General features: G+C 45.3%; 2 protein-coding genes across 2 annotated transcripts; both read left to right on the forward strand.

The window, feature by feature from the left end:
* Positions 1–628: 628 nt before the first annotated feature.
* On the forward strand, positions 629–2,161 carry LOC149362983 (uncharacterized). Its single transcript, XM_089568404.1, has 2 exons — positions 629–1,049; positions 1,890–2,161. The coding sequence occupies exons 1-2, from the start codon at positions 776–778 to the stop codon at positions 2,159–2,161; spliced, it is 546 nt and encodes a 181-aa protein (XP_089424530.1). The 5' UTR covers positions 629–775.
* A 13,221-nt stretch (positions 2,162–15,382) lies between these two features.
* LOC149362984 (uncharacterized) lies at positions 15,383–17,066 on the forward strand. The gene is made up of 2 exons (XM_089568405.1): positions 15,383–15,686; positions 16,795–17,066. The coding sequence occupies exons 1-2, from the start codon at positions 15,413–15,415 to the stop codon at positions 17,064–17,066; spliced, it is 546 nt and encodes a 181-aa protein (XP_089424531.1). The 5' UTR covers positions 15,383–15,412.
* Positions 17,067–20,959: the final 3,893 nt, after the last annotated feature.

Here is a 20,959-nt window from a genome sequence, read left to right on the forward strand (position 1 = left end):
CCAAAACCCAAAAGCCGCATTTCCTGGAAATGCAGGGTCAGGTCTCCTTAAACCCTCTGGTATCCGGTTCCAGTGGTTTCTGGGAAAGACCACCCTTTTTTTCTTATCTCCCTCTGCCAGCACTACCAAGTTCCCCTTTGTTAGCTGAAGGTAAAGCCGATTGGTGGAGCGCCAAAATGACTCAGCACTTGCGACGAAGAAAAATCCACCACTTCCTCACCCCTTTCCAAAACCCAAAAGCCGCATTTCCTGGAAATGCAGGGTCAGGTCTCCTTCAACCCTCTGGTATCCGGTTCCAGTGGTTTCTGGGAAAGACCACCCTTTTTTTCTTATCTCCCTCTGCCGGCACTACCAAGTTCCCCTTTGTTAGCTGAAGGTAAAGCCGATTGGTGGAGCGCCAAAATGACTCAGCACTTGCGACGAAGAAAAATCTCCACCACTTCCTCACCCCTTTCCAAAACCCAAAAGCCGCATTTCCTGGAAATGCAGGGTCAGGTCTCCTTAATCCCTCTGGTATCCGGTTCCAGTGGTTTCTGCGAAAGACCACCCTTTTTTTCTTATCTCCCTCTGCCGGCACTACCAAGTTCCCCTTTGTTAGCTGAAGGTAAAGCCGATTGGTGGAGCGGTGTTTTACTCTCGTCACAGCTACCCTTTCCCAAAAGTGTGAAGAGCTCCAAAAGTTTGACGTATCACTTGTAGTGTTGAAGGCGCTCCTTTCGGTACCTGTTGCTCAGAGTTGTGTAACTTTTGCGAGCGGAATCCTGTGTCTTTCAATATGGGGATGAATGTCCAGCGCATTTTGGTCGGAGCCACCGAGAAAATCGAAAAGATTCAGAACAGCCGCAAAGACCTCGGCATCCGCACACACCTGATGCTTAATCTCCTGCTTCAACAGTGGTCGTGGCTCTACTCTAGCGACTCAGAAGACGACGGAGACGGAAAGGCCGAAAAAAGGGGCCGCCGCAATGGTACCGGCAAGACATCAGCGATTCGCAAACAGGCCAACAAGAGCAGCAAAGTCGTCAACGCACAGCGAACCGAACATGAAGGTAAGTACTAAACTTCTAAACACTTGATTTCCCTTGACTATTTCGGGCGGAACAACATAGCGTAGGGAGCCCAGTATTGTTAACGTTGCCTAATAATATGGGTACAGTGCATTCACAGAGCGATATGTCAATAATGTTCTGTTCCCGCGTAATATGAGGGTGTGTTCATGCGTGGCGCAACGGGTACCGCACGGCACAGGCATCTCCGTGTTGTTTCAACAATATCCCTCGCGAACCTCTTGTGCTTATAGCGGATATCGTTTTCGGTACGCAATATATTAAGCTGAGTTCGCAGTGTACATACTTTATCTGCAGTAAAGTTCAGCGGTCTTTATGCTTGTCTTACGTGTTCAAGTTTTAACGCTGCCAACCGACACTCCCCGCCCCACATTGCATGGCGTCATTTGCCTATGGTCTCACGCGCCACACAAAGTTTGCTTTTTTTTTTCTCTATTACACTAGCTTGGCCTCATCTAAATCCTCGTTCTCTCTTGCAGCCACTTTCCTGTTATTCTTATCTTGCCTTAACGCCTATGTATTTAGCACACTTGAGCTCTGAGTGGTCAGTGAACCACAGCTGCGTGCATGCATGAAACGGATGGCAGAGATGGAACGCTGTGCTTATGCTAACCACAGCGATTCATGTATTACGCGATTTCTGATTGTCCTGTATTTGTAGCGCGGCATGTTGAAACGGCTTTATCCACATTCTATCGTCTCACGTGCATCACCTTGGATTGTTCCTTCTTCCTTTTATTTTAAGGAAATGCATTGCTTCATAGCTCAATTCTACACATAACCGTCACTTGTTTCTCACTGTTCGTCTATTAATCTTCGTAGATGAACAGCGGGCCTACAAGAAGCTAAAGCCAAACCCGACAGGCAGAGACAAGCCAAAGGCCGGCCCATCTTCAGGGTGGACCTCCGCTGCAGGAGACAACCCCCTCGTTCTGAAGCTGACAAAGGCTGACCCGAAAAATGGCAAGCAAGAGAAACAGCACTGTCCAGCCGAGGAGGAACCCATGGACTGGAGCTGGCTGTTCGAAGACACCTTCGATTTGCCGGCGGACGCCCAAGTTCCGGACCCGGATCTTTCGTTCCTCGAGCAGTGAAAGCGGGCCTAGACGGAAGTAAATTCCATACTTTCATCTCAGGGCCAATCATCGGAGGCCTACCCATGGCCGCCATTTCCAGTCAAGCAGTGTTGCATGACATGTGTCCCAACGGACAAGCATTTATATATATAACCTCGCTTTTCATCTTTTCCATTGTACCCCCCTTTCCCCAAGCGCGCTTGTCTAGGTGCAGTACATTAAGCTCACAAACATGTGATGCCTTGATACTGTGATGTATGATTTGCAGGCGTGCTTTTTATTTGCATCTCAATAAATATGCTCTTGCGTATACTAATGTCCCGGTTCCTTTCATTCGGGTAACTGACATCACTAGAGTATAAATATTTGCAAAAAAAGGTAAGAAGAACAAAATGCAGCCAACGCTGTCATACTTTTTTGCAGTTTTCTGCTGATGCCTTCCCAGCTGGTGTAAGCCGAAAGTTTCGTGTATAGCTTGCGAAATATATACACAGTCTCTCGAGGCGATAGCCGGAGTGTGCCACAGTAGCGCAAATTCACCTAATGCTCTCGCGAAAGTGAGTAAAAAAATGTCAAACCTCCTGCCTTACAGAAGATGTTATCCCAATCCCTTTCATTATCACCGTCCCGTTGACGTGTTTCTTTTGTGTGGGTGTGTAATAAGTGAAATACATGTTTCAGAGAAACTTTTTGGTGTTTCCATCTGCATTATTTGCAAGAAAATACAGCGGCAACGTGTTAATTGCGCTCGGATCATACAAACCTAGAAGGGTGTTTTGAAGGTCATAGGTGACTTTTCTTTTTCAAGTAATCTGGTGTCCCCTTACAAATATCTAATTGGATACGCCTTTTTCATTTTACTTGTGCTCAACTTTTTCCTTTTGGGTACATTTTTCAAATTAATTCTTTAGAGTAGCGCTCATTACCACCCGTCGGAATATGTTTCTTCAATATATTGTTCACAATGCGAAATAAACCCTTTGAAGATATTTTATTGCACTTTCTTCTTAATTATTTGCAAACCAATTGAAATTAGGTGTTTGCTGCATTATGTTGCGTCTGTACTGCACTAATATCTCTCAGATAATAGCATCATAAATAAGTCTGCTGAAAGAATGTATATTATTTGGCAGCCTCGTCTGAGCGTCTCTGATCCCCTAGGCGCACACAGCACAGAGGGATCAGGCTGAACCCTTTAGAGTGGTTGTTGGCTCAAGCCACCTAGCCATGACTCGTGAAATTTCATTCTTGTCTTTATTTTAGCCACAAACCAAATAATCTTCGCATGGTTACTTTTACTTGCGGAAAATCTTTGTGCGCTCTCCTTTCAACTGCAGGGTGCAGCCCTTTAATGAAATCCGCAGGACGGGTCCCTCTCGTAGTACCTGACCTGCTCAAACATGCTTATATTTCCAATGCCGATTCCGTCAGCATCCTTCTTTTGCTCAGAAAATCTCTACTTCTTTAGCCTTTTTCTACACCGGTAGTTGCTGATTTGACCCCCCTAATGCTGTCCACATATGAACTGGTCGGTTTTCTAGATCGCTTTCTCCATTTTGTGTCGGTATTCCTCATGTGCGAGCGCCGCCATGTATGAGCGGCCGGCGCTGCTCTCGCACACTCGATGACGCAGACGGCGACGCCACTCGACCACCGAATGGGCGCTTAAGAGCTGCGCTATAAAAACAAATCTTGTTACCTGTATCTTGAGTTGTTTTCAACATTGCCGGTTTCAAATGCGCCAATTACACATGACAGTTAAATAATCATCTAAGCTAGCGAAGCAAAGGCAAGCAATCGCGGCGTACCAAAGAAAATTATAAGACCACGCCGCGGCACTCCGTTGGAGCTGCCAGTGCGTGTGCACAGGCCGTGCGCTGTCAAGACCCTCGCTGTACGCTGAATTCTGCCCAATAGTGGCGTTCAGGGCTCAGATGACGGCACGTGCGGCTAATTTGGCACACGCAAGCTCGCCTCTGGAAATTTCAAACACTGTGTTCCTATGCCCTAACTTAATGGCATCGACATCGGCGGGACCTTTCACATATTACTGCAGCCAACCGCACAGAACTCGATTGTCTTCGAAAGCAACTACTGAGATCTCTACCACGGAAGAAACCCAGCAATACGCTCGCCAAAAGGAGCGTCGGACGAGATCTTTTACCACATAGGCGAAACATGAGCAAGGAATATTTAGTAAATGGGAACAGGGGGCAGCACGCATGCATTCCTGCGGTGAGATATTCTAGGCGTAGCAGGGATTACACAGCGAATTTTACTACATGGTCATGAGTTAAATGGACTGCAGAAAACTTTATCCGCTCCTTCTTACACTGCGGTGAGCTTTCTGGCTGCAAAGACGCAAAATATACAAACGAACTGAGCAACTATTGGAAGTGAAACGACATATGCTCAAAAATGGTGCGCTCGACAATGGAGCGCCTAGCTCTGAAGAGTTAAATATATTTCCTCCTCGTGGGTCAACTTTTGCAAACGCTCTGACTCAGTCCTAAGGATGGTGTGCCATTATTCCAGAAAATCTGCCCATGAGTGTTCCTGTACACTATGCATTGCCGAAATTTGTAAATAACATTTCACTCTTTATAGCCATAAATTCGTTCAGTTCCTGTGCAACATAGTAAGTGCGACGAATCCAGGGAAAGCATGTGGCAGTGAAGCAAAAAAAAAAAACCCTAGTAAACCAGCACTCGAAAACAACTGTACATCCTAACAGCACAACTGCTCCGCGCAATCCGCTGGGCATTTGCGTATAACGGAAACAGAGTCCGGAGAGGGAGCAGAGACGAAATAAGCGACTGATGCTTCTGTACTTAAAAAAAAGGGGAGAAGGAAATGGGCAAGCTCCTCTGTTTACTACGCCGCGGGTTCGAATCCCAGTTTCGACAATGTTTTTATTTATTTATAGTTCCACTCGGTTGCACCGGCGGCGGCGACGTGGTCAACCTGTGACAGGGCGCCAATGGCTGCGGCACATTTACGGTATGCGCGGAAGGCTGTTTAGACACAAGTTGTTTTCTACCAATACTGGAGTCATAGGTTCACGAGTTTAATCTGCGCCCTGCACTAAAGGTTTTAGAAAAAAACGCACCTAGAACAAAAAAACCTTCTTTAAGGGTTCGGAAAAAATATCATCGAACAAGGACCATGAAGAGTACCATAGCCAAAATTCCATCAAGCATAAATCGCAAACTGTACAAAAAAGAGAAAACCTCAGCGATATTATTAAGGTTTCAACAGGAGGACTTGCCCGCCGCCGTGCAAAACGTTTATGATTGGCGGAATTTAAAGTGGGTCATCACTCGAGGAGGAAAGCCCAATGAGGAGGAGGATGGTGTGAAGTGGGACGGCAATTGTTATGATCGGGAGAGAGAATCTTCTCCAGGCATGATGGCTGCTCAAGTTGATAACTAGTTGAACTGAAAAACTGGGAAAAGAAAAAAAAACCAGTTCAGCAGAAAGGAATCCGGGGGGCGGAGCCTGTAGAGATAGGGTGCGGCTTGAAAGGTTGTGTGTCCAGCTGGGACAGGCGCTTTGTGCGACTTGCATCGTTGATCTCAAAATTTAGATAAGGAATTAGTCACCATGACCAAGCGAAATACCGAAGAAAATAAAAAATATAGGAAAAAGAGAAAGAGTGTGCGCGAGCTCAGAGAAAGCGTCAAAGGAAGAGATGCTCAGAAGGAATGTGGAAATTAAGGATTCGTATGAAATGGGGGCAAGAAGTTACGCGAACAAACAGAAAAAAAATGTCGTTGCAGCTGAAAAGGACCAGTCATAGTGGAAGGGTAGGGTGAAAGAAAGGATAAATCCAATGTATGAAGTACTAAGAAAGGCTCTGACCACGTGCAAGACTCTCTTAGAGAATTTTGCCAGTACGCGAATGTGAGGGATTCGATGTTTCCTTTGGATATGTTGATCCTTAATGGTCGTAAGGTTTTAAATTTGTAGATTAGGAATGCCTATCTGTATTGTCTTTCTGCGGATTTTCAGGCTTTACCAGAAGAAGGAACATTCTCTCGTTGTCCAGAGGAGCGAATTAGACTATATAAAAAATTCGAGTTTCCTCTTCCCGGGTATATTTCTCACTGAAAGTGTACAAATAAACTAAACAATTAATGTATTTTAAGTGTCGTTTGACGAGAATTATGGTGTGAGATAACAGCGGGCGCAGCTCGAAAGCACCGCAAAATAATTCCTCATCGCTCGCACTGTGTCGATTTGTGCTATTTATGCGCGCGGACAATATTTGGAAACTAGTCCGTTGTGCCCGTGTCTTTTTAGCGTTATGTGGCAAGTGAACCATCACCAACTCGCCCAAGCTTATACTCTAGTAATGAAGTCGTCTCAATGCTCTGGCTGAGTCATGAGAGCCGCTCGCGCTTATTCCTGAAAAATTCTTTGCTCACTGTTGTATGCTGTTCAGTGTCGAAGTTGTCAAATATTGTTTTATCCCATATAGCGCTATTTTCTACCGGTTCCTGTGTACCTCAGGTTAAACATAGTTGCAACGGATCCAGCGCGAAAAAAATGCCGTAATAAACGCGAAAAACTGATCGCAAATCAGCAGCGAAAAATAAATGTCTCTCTATTGCTGCATGGTTACTGCGCGAAATCCACTCAGCAGGTGTGCATGACGGCAACAGAGTCTGGAGAGGCACATGAGACAGCATATGCGCCTCAGACTTTCCTTCTTGAAAAAGGGGTGTAGGAAATGTGGACAGCATCTGTGTTTACCTTAAAAAACGATGCCATGCGAGCGCTGGTTGTTTCTATGTATTAATTTAATGTAGGAAGGCATGTTGCTCGTCGTGGTGATGCCTATACACCTCTTGCCATGTAACTGTAATCTTGAGATTTTCTTTTAAGGACTTCACATTTTTGTAAAACAAAAGCAACAGAAATTGATTACACTTTCATTCAACTGCAGACATCGACAAACTACTTCTCCTTCGGGCCAAGCCTCCATTATCATGCCCCAACCAGGCCCAACATGTGTTATTCAAGCTCGCTTACACAGCAGAGCTGCTAGCGCACGAGATGAAGGTCTATGCATCACCGTCGTAGGTTTCCTATTAAAAACGCAGGGAGTAGGAAGTGCATCTTCGATGCGTCCATCCTCGAAACTGATGGTGGTACATGCTGTCTTCCCGACGCCACAGTCCAACGGCTCAGATGTCTGTGTTCTTTTTACCATACCTATACGTGAAAGAAGAAACAAGAAATACAAAAAAAAATATCGCCTTGCTCGGCGTATGGACAGGCCAACGTGCCAGTCTCACAGTTGCAGGCGAGGGCGTGAAATCACACATACGCGAAAAAGCATGCCGCAGATTTTCTCAAAAACAGCGCTGGTTTGGTTATCGAAATTCATACATGCTGCTACGATCTTTAAGGCCACTGCATCTGTTTAGGTCTAGTTTACATAGAATAAACGGCCTTTTGCACGTAGCGCATAGCACTTTTACTGGGCATCGGCATAGCATTCGTTATTACCACAGTCTTTTTCGTTGCACGACAATTTTTATATATCACGAAAAATGAACGCGAAGCAAAGATGTATACAGGGGATTACCATTTTCAGCAAATCTCCGCAAATAAAACTCCGGAACACTGGGCAACGACCATGAAACACGTGTCTGCGTTAGTTTTCGCCATGGCCGCAACCATTACAATGCTTATGAAGTTTTCTCCGAAGCGCCAAAATGACTCAGCACTTGTGACAAAGAAAAATCTCCTCCACTTCCTCACCCCTTTCCAACACCCAAAAGCCTGCTTTGTTGTATAACAAAAGAAAACGCCTACTCGGAAAAAGGGGACTGTCTGAAAAATGAGCTCAACATTTGAGGTCAACACCAGGTCACCCTCTGGTATCTGCTTCCTGTGGTTTTTAGGAAACTACACCCTTTTTTTTACTTATCTCCCTCTTCCAGCGCTACCAAGTTCCCCTTTGCAAGTTCCCACAGTGCATTCACAGAGCGATATGTCAATAATGTTCTGTTCCCGCGTAATTTGAGGGTTTGTTCATGCGTGGCGCAACGGGTACCGCACGGCACAGGCATCTCCGTGTTGTTTCAACAATATCCCTCGCGACCCTCTTGTGCTTATAGCGGATATCGTTTTCGGTACGCAATATATTAAGCTGAGTTCGCCGTGTACATACGTTATCTGCAGTAAAGTTCTGCGGTATTTATTCTTGTCTTACGTGTTCAAGTTTTAACGCTGCCATCCGACACTCCCCGCCCCACATTGCATGGCGTCATTTGCCTATGGTCTCACGCGCCACACAAAGTTTGCTTTTTTTTCTATATTACACTAGCTTGGCCTCATCTAAATCCTCGTTCTCTCTTGCAGCCACTTTCCTGTTATTCTTATCTTGCCTTAACGCCTATGTATTTAGCACACTTGAGCTCTGAGTGGTCAGTGAACCACAGCTGCGTGCATGCATGAAACGGATGGCAGAGATGGAACGCTGTGCTTATGCTAACCACAGCGATTCATGTATTACGCGATTTCTGATTGTCCTGTATTTGTAGCGCGGCATGTTGAAACGGCTTTATCCACATTCTATCGTCTCACGTGCATCACCTTGGATTGTTCTTTCTTCCTTTTATTTTAAGGAAATGCATTGCTTCATAGCTCAATTCTACACATAACCGTCACTTGTTTCTAACTGTTCGTCTATTAATCTTCGTAGATGAACACCGGGCCTCCAAGAAGCTAAAGCAAAACCCGACTGTCAGAGACGAGCCAAAGGCCGGCCCATCTTCAGGGTGGACCTGCGCTGCAGGAGACAACCCCCTCGTTCTGAGGCTGAAAAAGGCTGACCGGAAAAATGGCAAGCAAGAGAAACAGCGCTGTCCAGCCGAGCAGGAGTGCATGGACTGGAGCTGGCTGTACGAAGACTCCTTCGAATTGCCGGAGGACGCCCAAGTTCCTGACCCGGACCTTTCGTTCCTCGAGCAGTGAAAGCGGGCCAAGACGGAAGTAAATTCCATACTTTCATCTCAGCGCCAATCACCGGAGGCCTACCCATGGCCGCCATTTCCAGTCAAGCAGTGTTGCATGACATGTGTCCAAACGGACAAGCATTTATATGTATAACCTCGCTCTTAATCTTTTTCATTGTACCCCCCTTTTCCCAAGCGCACTTGTCTACGTGCAGTACATTAAGCTCACAAAACGATGTGATGCCTTGATACTGTGATGTATCATTTGTAGGCGTGCTTTTTTGCATCTCAATAAATATACTCTTGCGTAATCTAATGTCCGGTTCCTTTCATTCGGGTAACTGACATCACTAGAGTATAAATATTTGCAACCAAAGGTAAGAAGAACGAAATGCAGGCAACGCTGTCATACTTTTTGGCAATTTTCTGCTGATGCTCCTTCGCAGGTAGTGTCAGCCAAAAATTCGGGTATAGCTTGCGTAATAGTGCAGTCTCTCGAGGCGATAGCCGAAGTGTGTCAGAGTAGCGCAAATTCACCTAATGCTCTCGGGAAAGTGAGTAAAAAATGTCAAACCTCCTGCCTTGCGGAAGATGCTATTGCACTCCCTTTCGTTCTCACTAGCCTTGTTTCGAGAATATGGTAGCATTCTTTTTTTGGTCAGATGATAAAATCACCTACAATAACGGCAATAAGTAAAGCTCGTTGCAGATGTGTTACCGTCCCGATTAAGTGTTTCGTTTGTGTGGGTGCGTAAAAAGTGAAATACATATTTCAGAAAAATTTTGCAGCGTTTCCATCTTAAATGTTTGCAAAAAAATACGGCGTCAACGTGCTGATTGCGCTTAGATCATACAAACCTTGAAGGGTGTTTTCAAGGTCATAGGGAAGAAACTTACATACTTCCGTCTCAGCACCAGTCATCGGAGGCCTACGCATGGCTGCGATTACAATTCATGCAGCGTTGCATGACAAATGTCCAAACGGACAAGCTTTCTTATGTATTGCTCGCTACTCCGCGTTTTCATTGTGTCGACATTTCCCCATGCCAGCTTGTAAAGATGCAATGCATTAAGCTCACAAAAGGATGTGATGCCTTGATACGCTGATGTATCATTTGTAGGCGTGCTTTCTGTTTTCGTCTCAATAAACATGTTCGTGCCTAATCTACTGTCCCCGTTCCTTTCATTCGGGCAACTGACACCACCAGAAGAGTATAAATATTTGCAAAAAAGGTAAGAAGAACAAAATGCAGGGAGCGCTGTCATACTTTTTGGCAGTTTTCTGCTGATGCTCCTTCCCAGCTGGTGTAAGCCGAAAATTTCGTGTATAGCTTGCGAAATATATACACAGTCTCTCGAGGCGATAGCCGCAGTGTGCCACAGTAGCGCAAATTCACCTAACTCTCTCGCGAAAGTGAGTAAAAAAATGTCAAACCTCCTGCCTTGCAGAAGATGTTATCCCAATCCCTTTCATTATCACCGTCCCGATGAAGTGTTTCGTTTGTGTGGGTGTGTAATAAGGGAAATACACGTTTCAAAGAAATTTTGCGTCGTTTCCATCTGAAATATTAGCAATAAAATACGGCGGCAACGTGCTAATTTCGCTCTGAAAATACAAACCTAGAGGAGTGTTTTGAAGGTCATAGGTGTCTTTGTTTTCAACTTATCTGGTGTCTCCTGACAAATATGTAATAGGACACGCCTTTATCATTTTACTCCTGCTCAACGTTTTCGTTATGGCTACATTTTCAAATAAAACCTTTATCGTAGCGCTCATTAGCACCTCTCAGAATGTGTTTCTTCAATATATTGTTCACAATGCAAAATAAATGCTTTGAAAATATTTTGTTCCTTTTTCTTCTTAAATATTTGCAAAACAATTGGCACTAGGTATTTTCTGCATCATCGTAGTCGGCACTGCACTGATATCCCTTAGATAATGGCGTCATAAATAAGTCTGCTCAAAGAATGTATATTATTTGGCAGCCTCGTCTGGACGTCTCTGATCCCCTAGGCGCACCCTGGATGGAGGCAAAAGGCTGAGCCCTTTAAATTGGTTGGTGTCTCAAGCCACCGAGCCATGACTCGTGAAATTTCATTCTTGTCTTTATTTTAGCCATCAACCACTTAACCTTCTCTTGGCTAACTTTAATTGCTTAAAATATATTTTCCCTTTACTGTACTTACACCCCACTGCTTTGAATGAATCACGCCCAATACTTTCAACTGTAGGGTGCAACCCTTTAATGAAACCCGCAGAACCGGTCCCTCTTATAGTACCTGACCTGCTCAAGCATGCTTATATTTCCAGTGCCGATTCCGTCAGCATCCTTCTTTTGCTCAGTGCATCTCTATTTCTTTAGCCTTTTCTACACCGGTAATTGCTGATTTGATCCCCAACTGCTGTCCACATATTTACTTGTCAGTTTTCTAGTTCGCTTCCTCCACTTTGTGTCGGCATTCCTAATATGCCCGCGCCGCCATCTATGAGCGGCCGGCGCTGCTCTCGCACACTCGATTAAGCAGACAGCGACGCCGGTCGACCACCGAATGGGCGCTTAAGGGCTTCGCTATAAAACAAATCTCGTTCCCAGTATCTTGAGTTGTTTTCAACATCGCCGATTTCAAGCGCGCCAACTACACATGACATTTAAATGATCATCTAAGCTAGCGAAGCAAAGGTAAGCAATCGCGGTATCCGAAACAAAATTATAAGACCACGCCGTGGCACTTCGTTGGAGCTGCCATTGAGTAGTGGCATTCAGGGCTCAGATGACGGTACGTGCGGCAAATTTGGCACACGCAAGCTCGCCTCTGAAAACTTCAAACACTATGTTCCTCATCATGGGAAGTAGCGGGGCCAGTTGGTTCATTTTTCAACTTAAAACAGTGCGCAGGAACAGGACACAGGACTATGTTCCTCTGCCCTAACTTAATGGCATCGACATCGGAGGTACCTTTCACATATTACTGCAGCCAACCGCACAGAACTCGATTGTTTTCGGAAGCAACTGCTGAGATCTCTACACGGAAGAAGCCCCGCAATACGTTCGCCATAAGAAGCGTAAGACGAGATCTTTTACCACATAAGCGGGGGAAGAGCAAGGAATATTTAGGAAGTGGGAACAGGGGGCAGCACGCATGCATTCCTGCGGTGAGATATTCTAGGCGTTGCAAGGATTACACAGCCAATTTTACTTCATGGCCACACGTGAAATGGACTGCAGAAAACTTTATCCGCTCCTTCTTACACTCTGGTGAACTTTCTGGCTGCAAAGACGCAAAATATACAAACGAACTGAGCAACTAATGGAAGTGAAACCACATATGCTCAAAAATGGTGCGCTCGACAATGGAGCGGCTGAGCTCTTAAGAGTTAAAATATTTCCTCATATGTGGGTGAACTTTTGCAAACACTCTGATTCAGTCCTAAGGATGCTGCGCCATTATTCCAGAAAATCTGCCCATGAGTGTTCCTGTACACTATGGATTGGCGAAATTTGTAAATAACATTTGACTCTGTATAGCTATAAATTCGTTCAGTTCCTGTGCAACATAGTAAGTGCGACGAATCCAGGGAAAGCATGTGGCAGTGAAGCAAAAAAAGAACCCTAGTAAACCAGCACTTGAAAACAACTGTACATCCTAACAGCACGTCTGCTCCGCGCAATCCGCTGGGCATTTGCGCATGACGGCAACAGAATCCGGAGAGGGAGCAGAGATGAAATAAGCGACTGATGCTTCTCTACTTCAAAAAAGGGGGGAAGCAAATGGGCAACTCCTCTGTTTACTACGCCGCGGGTTCGAATCCCAGTTTCGACAATGTTTTTATTTATTTAAGTTCCACTCGGTTTCACCGGCGGCGGCGACGTGGTCAACCTGTGACAGGGCGCCAATAGCTGCGGCACATTTACGGTATGCGCGGAAGGCTATTTAGACACAAGTTGTTTTCTATCAATATTGGAGTCATAGGTTCACGAGTTTAATCTGCGCCCTGCATTAAAGGTTTTAGAAAAAAACGCACCTAGAACAAAAAAACCTTCTTTAAGGGTTCGGAGAAAATATCACCGAACAAGGACCATGAAGAGTACCATAGCCGAAATTCCATCAAGCGTAAATCGCAAACTCTACAAGGAAGAGAAAACCTCAGGGTGGTTATTTAGGTTTCGACAGGAGGACTTGCCCGCTGCTGTGCAAAACGTTTATGATTGGCGGAATTTAAAGTGGGTCATCACTCGAGGAGGAAAGCCCAATGAGGAGGAGGATGGTGTGAAGTGGGACGGCAATTGTTATGATCGGGAGAGAGAATCTTCTACAGGCATGATGGCTGCTCAAGTTGATAACTAGTTGACCTGAAAAACTGCGAAAAGAAAGAAGCCAGTTCAGCAGAAAGGAATCCCGGGTGCCGAGCCTGGAGAGATAGGGTGCGGCTTGAAAGGCTGTGTGTCCAACTGCCACGGGCTGCTTTGTGCGACTTGGGGCCTTGACCTCAAAAACTGAGATAAGGAATTAGTCACCATGGCCAAGCGAAAGTGTCAACGGGAGAGGTGGTGGGAAGTAGTGAGGAAGTTAAGAGAAAAAAAAAGTGTTGTTGCAGCGGGAAAGGACCATTCGTAGTGGAAGGGTAGGTTGAAAGAAAGACTAAAGCAACAGTATGAAGTACTAAGAAATGCTCTGACCATGTGCAAGACTTCATTAACGAATTATGCCAGTACCTGTATGTGAGTGATTCGAAGATTTCTCTGGATATGTTTATCCTTAATGGTCTTAAGGTTTTAAATTTGTAGATAAGGAAATTTTCCTATCAGTATTGTCTATCCTTTGCGGATTTTCAGGCTTGACCAGAAGAAGGAACATTCTCTCGTTGTCCAGAGGAGCGAATTAGACTATAGAAAAAATTCGAGGTTCCTGTTTCGAGTGATGTTACTCACTGAAAATGTGCAAATAAACTAAACAATTAACAGAGGTTAATTGGCGTTTGGCGAGAGATATGGTGTGAGAGAACGGCGGGCGGAGCTTTAAACATCGCAAAATAATTCCTCATCGCTCGCACGGTGTCGATTCGTGCTATTTATGCGCGCGGACAATATTTGGAAACTAGTAATGAAGTCGTCTAAATGCTCTTGCCCAGTCATGAGCGCCGCTCTCTCTTATTCCACATAAATCCTTTGCTCACTGTTGTATGCTATTCAGTGTCGAATTTGCCAATTAATGTTTTATCCTATATAGCGTTATTTTCTACCGGTTCCTGTCTACCTCAGGTTGAACATATTAGTTGCAACAGATCTACGGATCCCGCGCAAAAAAAAACCGTAATAAACGCGAAAAAACTGAGCGCAAATCAGGAGCGAAAAATAAATGTCTCTGTCTTGCTGCATGGTTACTGCGCGAAATCCACTCAGCAGATGTGCATGACGGCAACAGAGTCCGGAGAGGCAGATGGGACAGGATATGTGCCTGAGACTTTCGTCCTTCAAAAAAGGGTGTAGGAAATGTGGACAGCATCCGTATATATCTAAAAAACAGCGCTGGTTTGGTGCTCGAAATTCATACATGTTTCTACGATCGTTAAGGCCACTGCATCTGTTTAGGTCTAGTTTCCTGAGAAAAAACGGCCTTTGGCACTTTTACAGGGCATCGACGTAGCATTCTTCAATACCACATTCTTTTTCCTTGCGCGACAGTTTTTATTTGTTACGCAAAATGGACGCGAAGCGAAGATGTAAACAGCGGATTACCATTTTCGGAAATCGGCAAAAACAAAAGTGCGGAAATCTGGGCAACGACCCTAAGACCCGTGTCTGCGTCAGTTTTCGCCATGGCCGCAGCGTAACCATTGTAATGTTCACGAGGTTGTCTCTGAAGCGCCAAAATGACTCAGCACTTTCGAGGAAGAAAAATCTCCTCCCCTTCCTCACTCCTTTCCAACACCCAAAAGCCTGCTTTGTTGGATAACAACAGAAAAAGCCTACTCGTAATAAGGGGTGGTTTGAAAAATGAGGTCAACATTTGAGGTCAACATGAGGTCATCCCTCTGGTATCTGCTTCCAGTGGTTTCTAGGAAACCGCACCCTTTTTTTGCTTATCTCCCTCTGCCGCCACTACCAAGTTCCCCTTTGTGCGCTGAAGGTAAAGCCGATTGGTGGAGCCGTGTTTCACTCTCGTCAAAGCTACCCTTTCCCATCCACGTGGAGAAGTACAAAATTTTAACGTATCACTTGCAGTGTTGAAGGCGCTCCATCTTGGTACCTGTTGATCAAGGCTGTGTAACTTTTGCGAGCGCAATCCTGTGTTTTTGAATATGGGGATGAACGTGCAGCGCATTTTGGCCGGAGCCAGGGAGAAGTTACAAAAGATTCGGAAGAGCCGCAAAGATCTCGGCATCTACAAACGCCTGATGCTTAATCTCCTGTTTCAACAGTGGGCGTGGATCAACTCAAGCGACTCAGAAGACGACGGAGACGGAAAAGCCGAAAAAAGTGGCCGCTGCAATGGAACCGCCAAGAAATCCGCGATTCAGAATGCGCCCAAAGAGAACAGCAAGGTTGTCAATGGACTGCGAAACGAACCTGAAAGTAAGTACTAACCATCTAAACTCCTGATTTCCAGTGACTACTTCGGGCGGAACAACATAGCGTAGGGACCTCACTATATGTTTGTTAACGTTGTCTAATAATTTGGTTACAGTGCATTCACACAGCAATGTGTCAAAAATGTTCTCTTCACGCGTAATTTGAGGGTGTGTTCATGCATGACGCACCGGGTGCCTCACGGCACGGGTATCTTCGTGTTGTTTCAACAATACCCCTCACGAACCTCTTGCGTTTCTAGCGGATGTTGTTTTCGGTACGCAATATATTAAGCTGAATTCGCCGTGTACATACGTTATCTGCAATAAAGCTGAGCAGTCTCTATGCTTGTCTAACGTGTTCAAGTTTTAACGCTGCATCCGACTCTCGCCGCCCCACGTTGCACTGCGGCATTTGCCGCTGCGCTGAGTTATCTTTAGCGCAAATTAAGAAAAATTTCGTTTCAGAAAAGGTATTAATTGAAACTAAGAGTTTGTGGTTCAGAGAAATATGTTGCTGACCTGTTATCAATTTGTTCGAGTTCAGTTCAGCGGAACGGCTTTGACCGCACTCGGGCAGTTGTCCGTGGGGCTGCCTCAGTATGTGATTTTCAAATAACTATGGTCTCACGTGCTACACAAAGTTTGGTTTTTTCTCTAATACACTGGCTTGGCCTTATCTACATCCTCGTGCTCCCAAGCGGCCACTTTCTTGTTATTCTTATCCGGCCTTAACGCATATGTATTAGCACAGTTGAGCTCTGAGTAGTGAGTGAATGACGGCTGTGTCCATGCCGGTAACGGATGGTAGAGATGGAACGCGGCGCGTATGCTAACCACAGCGATTCCTGTATGGGGCGCTTTCAGATCCCGTATTTTTAGCGCGGCCAGTGCAAACGCTTTTATCCGCATTCTATCCTCAGTTCTACATCCCCATGGTATTCATTGGCGTCGTCAGCTGAACTCTCCGCCGTACAGGCGGTAAAAACAGACTTGAGGCGCTGGATGTCGGAATTGTTCTTCTTCGTTTTATTTTCAGAAAATGCATTGTTTCATAGCCCAATTCCGCACATAACCGTCACTTGTTTCTAATGTTCGTCTGTTCATATTCGTAGATGAACACCGGGCCTTCAAGAAACTAAAGCGAAATCCGACTGGTGGAGAGGAGCCTGTGGCCGGCCCATCTTCAAGGTGGACCTGCGCTTCAGGAGCCAACGCCCTCGCCCTGACGCTGACAAAGGCTCTCCCGAAAAATGAAAAGCAAGAGATGCAGCGCTGTGCCGCCGAAGAGGAGCCCATGGAGTGGAGCTGGCTCTACGAAGACTCCTTCGACTTGCCAGAGGACGCCCAAGTTCCGGACCCGGATCTTTCGTTCCTCGAGCAGTGAAAGCGGGCCTAGATAGAAGTAAATTCCATACTTTCATCTCAGCGCCAATCATCGGAGGCCTACCCATGGCCGCCATTTCCACTCAAGCAGTGTTGCATGACATGTGTCCCAACGGACACATGTCATATGTATAACCTCATGTATAACATTCATATGTATAACCTCGCTCTTAATCTTTTTCATTGTACCCCCCTTTTACCAAGCGCACTTGTCTACGTGCAGTACATTAAGCTCACAAAACGATGTGATGCCTTGATACTGTGATGTATCATTTGTAGGCGTGCTTTTTTGCATCTCAATAAATATGCTCTTGCGTAATCTAATGTCCCGGTTCCTTTCATTCGGGTAACTGACATCACTAGAGTATAAATATTTGCAAACAAAGGTAAGAAGAACGAAATGCAGGCAACGCTGTCATACTTTTTTGCAGTTTTCTGCTGATGCTCCTTCCCAGCTGCTGTAAGCCGAAAATTTCGTGTATAGCTTGCGAAATATATACACAGTCTCTCGAGGCGATAGCCGGAGTGTGCCACAGTAGCGCAAATTCACCTAATGCTCTCGCGAAAGTGAGTAAAAAAATGTCAAACCTCCTGCCTTGCAGAAGATGCTATTCCAATCCCTTTCATTATCACCGTCCCGATGAAGTGTTTCGTTTGTGTGGGCGTGTAAAAAGTGAAATACATGTTTCAGAGGAACTTTTTGGTGTTTCCATCTGAATTATTTGCAAGTAAATACGGCGGCAACTTGTTAATTGCGCTCGGATCATACAAACCTAGAACGGTGTTTTGAAGGTCATAGTTGACTTTTCTTTTTCAAGTAATCTGGTGCCCCTTTACAAATATCTAATTGGAGACGCCTTCATCATTTTACTCGTGCTCAACTTTTTCCTTTTAGGTACATTTTTCAAATTAATTCTTTAGAGGAGCGCTCATTAACACCGTCAGAATATGTTTCTTCAATATATTGTTAACAATGCGAAATAAACACTTTGAAAATATTTTAAAGCTCTTTTTTCTTAATTATTTGCAAAACAATTGAAATTAGGTATTTGCTGCATCATCGTTGTCTGCACTGCACTAATATCCTTCGGATAATAGCATCCTAAATAAGTCTGCTGAAAGAATGTAGATTATTTGGCAGCCTCGTCTGAACGTCTCTGATCCCCTAGGCTCACACTAGATGCATGGGTCAGGCTGAACCCTTTAGAATGGTTGGTGGCTCAAGCCGCCTAGCCATGACTCGTGAAATTTCATTCCTGTCTTTATTTTATCCACAATCCAAATAACCGCCGCTTGGTTACTTTTACTTGCTTAAAATCTTTTTGCCCTCTCCTTTCAACTGCTGGGTGCAGCCCTTCAATGAAACCCGCAGGACGGGTCCCTCTCGTAGTCCCTGACCTGGTCAAATATGCTCAAGTTTCCAGTGCCGATTCCGTCAGCATCCTTCTTTTTCTCAGAGCCATCTCTGTTTCTTTAGCCTTTTTCTACACTGGTAATTGTTGATTTGAGCCCCAACTGCTGTCCACATATTTACTTGTCAGTATTTCTAGTTCGCTTTCTCCATTTTGTGCCGTCATTGCTCATGTGCCCGCGCCGCCATCTATAAGCGAGCGGCGCTGGTCTCGCACACTCGACGTTGCAGACGGCGACGCCGCTCGACCACCGAATGGGCGCTTAAGAGCTTCGCTATAAAAAAAAATCTCGTTCCCGGTTTCCTGAGTTGTTTTCAACATCGCCGATTTCAAGTGCGCCAACTACGCAGGGCATTTAAATCACAATCTACGCTGGCGACGCAAAGGCAGGCAATCACGGCATCCGGAAGAAAATTATAAGACCAAGCAGCGGCACATCGTTGGAGCTGGCAGTGCGTGTGCGCAGGACGTGCGCTGCCAGGACCCTCGCTGTAAGCTGCCTTCGGCCTGAAAGTGGCGTTCAGGGCTGAGATGACGGTACGTGCCGGCAAATTTGGCACACGCCTGCTCGCCTCTGAAAATTTCCCAAACTATGTTCCTATGCCCTAACTTAATGGCATCGACATCGGCGGAACCTTTCACATATTACTGCAGCCAACCGCACAGAACGCGATCGTCTTCGGAAGTGACTAATGAGACCTCTGCCACGGAAGAAGCCCAGGAATATGTTTGCCGAAGGAAGTGCCTGGGAGATATTTGACCACAGAGGTGGAGCAAGGGTAAGGAATAATTATGAAGCGGAGACAGGGGGCGGCACGCATGCATTCCTGCTCTGAGATATTCTAGGCGTAGCAAGGATTACTTAGACAGTTTTGCTTCATGGCCGCGAGTGAAATGGACTGCAGACGACTTTTTCTGCTCCTTCTTACACTGCAGTGAACTTTCTGGCTGCAAAGATGCAAAATATACAAACGAACTGAGCAATTAATGGAAGTGAAACCACACATGCTCAAAAATGGTGCGCTCGGCAATGGCGTGGCTGAGCTCTAAACAGTTAAAAATATTTCCTCATCGTGGATGCATTTTTAGAAACGCTCGGACTCAGTCCTAAGGATGTTGCACCGTTATAAAGAAAAAAAAAACATTTTAAAGCCGCACTCGAAAAGAACCGTGCATCCTAAGAGCACGGGCGCTCCGCGCAATCCGCTCGGAGTGTGCATGGCGGCAACAGAGTCCAGAGAGCAGCAGAGATGAAATAAGCGACTGACGCTTCTCCTCTTGAAAAATAGGGAGAGGGAAATGGGCAAGCACATCTGTTTACTACGAAGCAGTTTCTAATCCCAATTTAGGCAATGTTTTTATTTATTTATGGTTCCATGCGGTTACACCGACTGCGGTGACGTGGTCAACCTGTGACAGGGCGCCAGGAGCTTCAGCACATTTACGGTATGCGCACAAGGCTATTTAGATAAATGTTGTTTTCTACTAATATTGAAGTCAGAGGTTCACGAGTTTAAACTGCGCCCTGCTTTAAGGGTTTAAAAAAACGCACCTGCGACAAAAAAAGTCCTTTAAGAATTAGGAGAAAATATCCCGAAACTAGGGCAATGAAGACTACCATAGCAAAAATACCATCAAGCATAAATGGCAAACTGTACAAGAGAGGGAAAACCTCAGGGTGGTTGTTAAAGTTTCGGCAGGAGGACTTGCCCGCTACTGTGCAAAACTTTTATGATTGGCGGAGTTTAAATTGGGTCTTCATTCGAGGAGGAAAGCCCATTGAGGAGGAGGATGGTGAGAAGTAGGAAGGCAATTGTTAGGATTCGGAGGGAGAATCCTGTCCAGGCATGATGGCTGCTAAAGTTGATAACCAGTTGACCTAGAAAAGTGGAAAAAGAAAGAAGCCAGTTCAGCAGAAAGGAATCCGAAGGCGTGTAGCCTGGAGAGATAGGGTGCGGCTTGAAAGGCTGCATGTCCAGCTGGGACAGGCGGCTTTGTGCGACTTTCGGCATCGACATCAATTACTCAGATAAGGAATGAGTCAGCATGACCAAACAAAATACTGAAGAAATACATCATGCAAAAAAAATATAGGAAAAAGAGAAAGAGTGGGGCGAGTTCAGAGAAAGCGTCAAAGGAAGAGGTGCGGGGAAGGAATCTCGAAGCTAAGGATTCGTGAGAAATGACAGCAAGAAGTTACGTGAACAAAGAGAGAGACAAAAAATGTCGTTGCAGCGAGAAATGTCGGGTCGTAGTGGAAGGGTAGGGTGAAAGAAAGGATAAAGCCACGGTATGAAGTACTAAGAAATGCTCTGATAATGTGCAATACTTGCTTAAAGAATTACGCCAGTACCGGAAAGTGAGTGATTAGAAGATTCCTCTTTATATGTTGTTCCTTGCTGGTCGTAAGGTTTTAAATTTGTAGATTAGAAATGCCTGTCTGTATTGTCCATCTCTTGTGGATTTTCAGGCTTGACTAGAA

This window comes from Amblyomma mixtum, chromosome 2, assembly GCF_055824585.1.
Source record: "Amblyomma mixtum isolate Tamu chromosome 2, ASM5582458v1, whole genome shotgun sequence".
Taxonomy (NCBI): Eukaryota; Metazoa; Arthropoda; class Arachnida; order Ixodida; family Ixodidae; genus Amblyomma; species Amblyomma mixtum.

Bases quoted from the DNA above. Each gene is read 5' to 3' on its own strand.
- LOC149362983 (XM_089568404.1), top strand. From the start codon at position 776: ATGGGGATGAATGTCCAGCGCATTTTGGTCGGAGCCACCGAGAAAATC. The intron at 1,050-1,889 runs GTAAGTACTAAA...TAATCTTCGTAG, and splicing joins ACAGCGAACCGAACATGAAG to ATGAACAGCGGGCCTACAAG.
- LOC149362984 (XM_089568405.1), top strand. From the start codon at position 15,413: ATGGGGATGAACGTGCAGCGCATTTTGGCCGGAGCCAGGGAGAAGTTA. The intron at 15,687-16,794 runs GTAAGTACTAAC...TCATATTCGTAG, and splicing joins ACTGCGAAACGAACCTGAAA to ATGAACACCGGGCCTTCAAG.